Source organism: Juglans regia, chromosome 10, assembly GCF_001411555.2.
Source record: "Juglans regia cultivar Chandler chromosome 10, Walnut 2.0, whole genome shotgun sequence".
NCBI classification, from domain to species: domain Eukaryota; kingdom Viridiplantae; phylum Streptophyta; class Magnoliopsida; order Fagales; family Juglandaceae; genus Juglans; species Juglans regia.
In genome coordinates this window covers 5,703,723-5,709,978 of record NC_049910.1, presented here as the reverse complement: position 1 = coordinate 5,709,978, position 6,256 = coordinate 5,703,723, and the positions used below count along the sequence as shown (strand labels likewise).

The 6,256-nt window shown below is 35.3% G+C and overlaps 1 protein-coding gene across 1 annotated transcript; it reads left to right on the top strand.

Moving 5' to 3' along the window:
• The first annotated feature begins 3,911 nt into the window (after nucleotides 1-3,911).
• On the top strand, nucleotides 3,912-6,036 carry LOC108988917 (alpha-L-fucosidase 1-like). The gene is made up of 3 exons (XM_018962313.2): nucleotides 3,912-4,662; nucleotides 4,785-5,024; nucleotides 5,274-6,036. Exons 1-3 carry the CDS (start codon nucleotides 4,118-4,120, stop codon nucleotides 5,965-5,967), a joined length of 1,479 nt encoding a protein of 492 aa, XP_018817858.1. The 5' UTR covers nucleotides 3,912-4,117; the 3' UTR covers nucleotides 5,968-6,036.
• Nucleotides 6,037-6,256: the final 220 nt, after the last annotated feature.

Below are 6,256 nucleotides of genomic sequence, written 5' to 3'. Positions count from 1 at the left end.
AGTAGCACTGACATCCACCACATCCCCTTGTGGACAATCGTCTCCACTAGGTATAAGATCCATATCACAATCAAAGAAGCTGGAAAAATAAATTAGAAACAAAAAATTAGTTTAAAAAATAATTAGGCTATATTAAAAGGCATCAACTCATTTAAGATGGAGAAAAATAAATTAGAAGCTAAATATAAACAAACATACATGAAAAGAGATATCAATTCATTAAAAGACATCAACTCATTTAAAATGAACTGATGGAGTGTCTTGTGACCACCACAGTACTGATAAGCAAAGATAATAAGGTGACCAAGAAAAGCATTAAGTATTGGGTTAACTAATTTGGACAGTTTGAAAGGGGTCAAGAGAAGCATGCATGGCCTTGACTTCTGAGTTCAAATTAGGCCAAAATAGAATGATGAAGAACTGAATGCAACATTTCAATTTTCCACTACCTAATAATTTAATGTTGAATTTTTCATAAACCATTTTGACCTCTCATGGTTTTTTGTTTTTCTTTGTTTTTTTTTTTGTAACCATGCTACCTAATGACGTTGGCATACTCTAAAAATGTATGAATCATTTTTAAATCATTAAAGCAGCATCTTATATTACCTTATATGCTTTTTATTTTTTTTCAAGAGATCAAATAGATCATAGAATAACAGGAGGTGCTTTTTCGGGAGAATTTTATTTGTTTAATATTAAAATAATATTTCTTATATAGGAATATGAGAAATACTATATCAATCGAAGTAATTTAAAGATCAAATCAATATATTTATACACTGACTTATATACGGCAATGAAGAATGAAATTAAAAAGTATTGAATTTTAATTATATTAGTTTATTAGTTTACTATTCTACAATTTATATTACTAACTTTGTTCTGTTGGGTCATTTGGTTTTGATTTTTGAAGCAATAACATCTCTTACACATTTTATCAAACACATTGCATGCATACTGGTTTGCACAGTCCAACGGGTTACGCATCAACCATATTCAATTCTATCACATTTCCTTACTACAACACAACTTCACAAGAATCACAACAATTAGATCCAAAACAATTAATTCTGGGCAACCCAACAACGTGGAAAAAAAGGAACTATAAAATTAAATTTCCTTGATTTAGGGCTTAGAGTCGGACAACTTTCCAGAGGCTGAAGTTGAATGGAGGCTGGCATGAGAAGTGAAGGAGAACAAAGTCAACGCACTATGGAGGTGCAAAGAGGCAACGACAACAATAGAAAGGGAACGGAGGCAGCAAGTCACAGAGGGGATCTGAGAGGTTCAGAGAAGAAGGAAGAATGGAAGGGGGTCCTACGTTTTGGACCACCCGTGTGATGTTTAGTTTTTTTTTTTAAATCCAGATGTAAAACGGCGTCGTTTTACATATGGATTTTTTTTTTAATAAATTGGAGTCGGAGTTCCTTGAAGCTCCGAACTCCAACTCCGACTCCGACTCCGTCTACTTATTTGGAGCCACTCCAATTTTGACTCTGATTTTTTACCACTCCGACTCCTTCGAAGTCAGAATCAAAGCGGAGGACAAAGTTAGAATTTTAGGAGGTTTGCACAACCCTAGCTGGGCGGCCTCGCATGGTATTAGACTTTCTCTTTTTTGTTTAAAATGTGATTACTAATTAATATAATTTAATTGGAATATGATTACTAATTAATATTAAATAGGTAGAATGATAAAATAAAATAATGAATAAATAGATCATTCAATGTGGGGATTTGATGTGAATAGCCAAAGTCAAATTCATCTTATATTATTTTATTGTTATATAAAGAAAAAATAGTTATTCCAATATGAGGACTTATATGAATGGAATAGCCAAAAGTTAAATTCATTTCACATTCATCAAAAGTGTCATTTAGGTTTTACTAATCCATTGAGGATTCTATTAGAGGTTAAGAGTTGCAAAACAAGTCACGTGTGTGATCAAAAAATGAAATTGATATAGCCACTGAGAAATTATACCGATTATTTGTAACGAAATGTATTTTTTTAAGCATTTGTGTATTTTTTTAATATTTTTTTATAAAAAAAAAATACACAAAAATACTTTAACACTTATCGATGAATTTTCTTGAAATGAGTTGCACATTCCATCAAAAAACGTTGCATTTTTTTTAAAATTTTGAATTATATCATTTCAAATCACATCAATCGACATATTATATTTGAAATGAATTTTCATTTAAACCATCGAATCCATTATATCACTTAATATATATTTATATATGTATATGTATATAACTAAGAATAGAAAATAGCATAAGTACTTATGCTAACATGATTTTTTAATGATATTCCGTTGCCAAGGTACTTGAAGCCAAATGACACCTCAAACCTTCGAGACTATGTGCAAGCAAGTCACGAGGAAAAATCAACGTCTCATTATTCTGTTTTATCTTTCTCTATGGTTGTTTCCTTTGTGGTATGGTGTGAGAAGAAGCATCATGCAACATGAATCACATGATCACCATTCGAATCCTCCTCAAATCTCGAAACGCATATAGAAAATGACGTATCTTCATTATTTAATACTTAATTACGATGATCTTGGGAATTAGGAGTCAAGGACTTGCCTTGGGAGATCACGAGGATCCAACCGCTTCTCAATCTCATTCCACATGCACTACTATTCTAACTTCTTTTAGAAAGCGACACCGTGTCGGCCGTCTTCTAAAGGCATACCCACCACCGACACGAGGTAACTGGCCGCCCTACCATGGGGCCAACCTGTGTAAATGCGAAAGGGACATTTTAACATAATTAATTAATAATATTTACAATTCTAGAAAATGTGATAAGATTTGAACATTTTAATATTGTATTTAATATTTATTTTTATAATTTAGATTCTTTTTAAATGTTAGGGTCCACGTTGAAATTAAGACATCGTTTGTTTTCGTAGATGAGATAAAATGAGAGATAAAAATTGAAAATTAAATAAAATATTATTAGAATTAACTTTTTTTAATATTATTTTTAATTTGAGATTTAAAAAAGTTGAATTATTTATTTTATTTTGTGTAAAAATTTAAAAAAATTATAATAATCAGATGAAATTAGATTAAAAATTTTATAAAAATGAACTGATGCCTAAAATAATAGAAAATTTTAGGACTAAGAAGTTTCAAAACCATCCATGAAGAAAACTTCTTCACTTCTTCATCCCTCTACCCTATTCCTTTTTCTCATTATTTCGTGACTGTTTTACAAGAAGAAAACTTTATTCTTGTACATGTTATTGGAAGTAGGCTAAAAGATAAACTAAACTGTAGCAAACCATTTGGGGCTTGTTGTGGGTGTACGGATGTGCTAATCAACAGACTTAGGAAGCTCGTGTGGACACGTTACAGTTGTACGATTTTTCTTACAAAATCATCGGCAACATAACTCGTTTGTTTTTAAAAATGATATGAGATTAAAATTAAAAAATTAAAAAAAATATTATTAGAGTATATTTTTTAATATTATTTTTATTTTAAAATTTAAAAAAATTAAATTATTTATTTTATTTTGTATTAAAAATTAATAAAATTGTAATCATTAGATAAAATGAGATAAGATAAGATATTTTCTCAAAACAAACGAGGCCAGTCGTATGGTGTTCTCTCTGTAAAAAATTGTACGTAGAAAACTCTAAAATTTGATGTGTATTGACAATATACATGATTGACCAACGTAGACAAGATATTAAAGTTGGTAAATATATGCTAACACAACGTACACTCACTTTCGGGTTCACTAGATCTCTTTCCCACGCAGCTTTATGGTTCTCACATGTTACAGACTCAGATCAAAAAGAAAAAGCCAACCAACCCGTGACTCGTGAGTGCTTGGCACACATGATACAGCAATATATAAGAAGGCCTATGTGCTCAAAATCCAGAAAACCACGCAAAGTTCCATTCAAAAAGTAACTATCCCCCATTCGGCTTTGAAGTTTGCACCATTTAAAATTTTAAAGAATCTTGGACCCTTTTCTTTTGGCTTGATCCACGGGATATCAGCTTTTAAACCACCCCCCTCCCTCTCTTCCACATATTTATAGAGAAAACAGAAGGACGAAGAAAAAACAACCACCACCAATCCATTATTATGCCTAAGATGCGTTGCTCTTTGTGCATAACAACACTTTTTTTACTGTATTTTGAACTTGCTGTTACAAGACTTGAACAAGTACCACCCCCACCACTGCCAATTCTTCCACTTCCATCATTTTCCCAGTTGAAATGGCAGCAAAGGGAGCTCATAATGTTCCTGCACTTCGGAGTTAACACGTTCACTGACTCTGAATGGGGCACGGGGCACGAAAGCCCTGCTATTTTCAACCCCGTCGGACTCGACGCAAATCAATGGGTAAACACGGCTGTGGATGCAGGAATCTCTCTTGTAATCCTCACTGCAAAACACCATGACGGCTTTTGCCTTTGGCCTTCCAAGTACACTGATCATTCTGTCATCAGAAGTCCTTGGAAAAATGGGAATGGAGACGTCGTTCAGGAGCTTGTCGACGCGGCAAAAGCCCGTGGAATTGATGTGGGGCTCTACCTCTCGCCTTGGGATCGACATGATCCAAGATACGGGCATGATTTACCCTACAATGAATACTACTTGGCCCAACTCCAAGAGCTTCTCAAAAGGTAAAGTTTCTTAATTTTGTGCTAATCTTTGTTTGGATGAAATGAAAAACTAAACAGAATTAGCAAGAAACTAGGTGCATTTGAATTCTATATAAAGTCAATTTCCATTCAATGCATGCTAGGTATGGTGGTGTGAGAGAAATTTGGTTCGATGGAGCAAAGGGTTCTAACGAGACAAACATGACATATTACTTCACGGATTGGTTCTCCATGGTTAGAGAGTTGCAGAGTTCCATTAACATATTCTCCGACGCCGGTCCGGACGTCAGGTGGGTCGGAGATGAGAAGGGGTCTGCCGGGAGCACGTGCTGGTCCACCGTTAATCGGACCTCGCTATCAATCGGGAATGCAAGCATTGTTGAGTAAGTGGCATTACCTAAGCAATCCGTGATCACTTTCTTTCCTTCCTTGTTTGCACTCCATATTTGGCCATAACGTGCACGTGAACTTGGCACAGGAGGATATGCTGGCTATCGAATTCCCAATGAATCATTAGCTGTACCCCATTTTTTAGATTCATATGCGAAAAAGCAATTGTACTTTTCATGTTAACAATGATGCGAGGTCTCTGAGCAAGATGCAATGAACTTTCCTTTTTGACAATATTGCAGCTATCTTAACACTGGTGATCCGAAAGGCACAGACTGGGTGCCACCGGAATGTGACGTTTCGATCCGCCAGGGATGGTTTTGGCACAAATCAGAGTCACCAAAGAAGCTAAGCCAACTACTGCAGATTTACTATGCATCAGTAGGAAGAAACTGTCTTCTACTGCTAAACGTGCCCCCTAATTCAACTGGTCTTATATCCGAAAAGGATGTTCACAGATTAAGAGAATTTAGAAAAGCAATTGACACCATTTTTTCTACCAATTTGGCTAAGGAATGCTTGGTAAAAGCTAGTAGCCAAAGAGGTGGAAAAGAGGGAGGTTTTGGACCTGAAAATGTGCTGGATGATGACCATTTATGGACATATTGGGCGCCTAGGGAGGATAATCATGGTGAAGGGGACCATTGGATTGAAGTTAGAGCAGGAGATGAAGGGCTGAGATTTAATGTGATCAGGATTCAAGAAGCAATAGGGCTTGGCCAGAGAATAAAAAAACATGACATTTATTTGGATGGGAAGATGGTGGCTAGAGGGACCACAGTAGGGTACAAGAGGCTTCACAGGCTTGAAGGAGGAGTTGTTCATGGGAGGGATGTGAGGATAAGGATTAGGGAATCAAAGGGAGTGCCTTTGATCTCTTCTATAGGTCTGCATTTTGATCCCTTTTGGCACCCAAAAAGGCAGGGCCCTAAATGAAAAAGGTGTACATAAAAGCACCCCAAAAAAGAATAATAAGGTATCCCAGCCCTACTTTCTTCAAGGCCATCTTTTCTTAGTGCCCATGCCCTATTGTTTGAGTTGTATTGTCTTATCTTTAAAGAGAAATAATTCTTTCAGTCGTGAGTGTGCAAGCGACCCAGCACAATCTCTTGCACACTCCACGACTGTATGTAGCATTATTCTTATTTAAAAGGTAGCATAAAAGTTCTGAAATTCTCATGGCCTTGATATCAGGTCTTATATTGATGTTTCCAGTTTATTTAAT

Bases quoted from the DNA above. Each gene is read 5' to 3' on its own strand.
- LOC108988917 (XM_018962313.2), top strand. From the start codon at position 4,118: ATGCCTAAGATGCGTTGCTCTTTGTGCATAACAACACTTTTTTTACTG. The intron at 4,663-4,784 runs GTAAAGTTTCTT...AATGCATGCTAG, and splicing joins CTCCAAGAGCTTCTCAAAAG to GTATGGTGGTGTGAGAGAAA. The intron at 5,025-5,273 runs GTAAGTGGCATT...ACAATATTGCAG, and splicing joins GGGAATGCAAGCATTGTTGA to CTATCTTAACACTGGTGATC.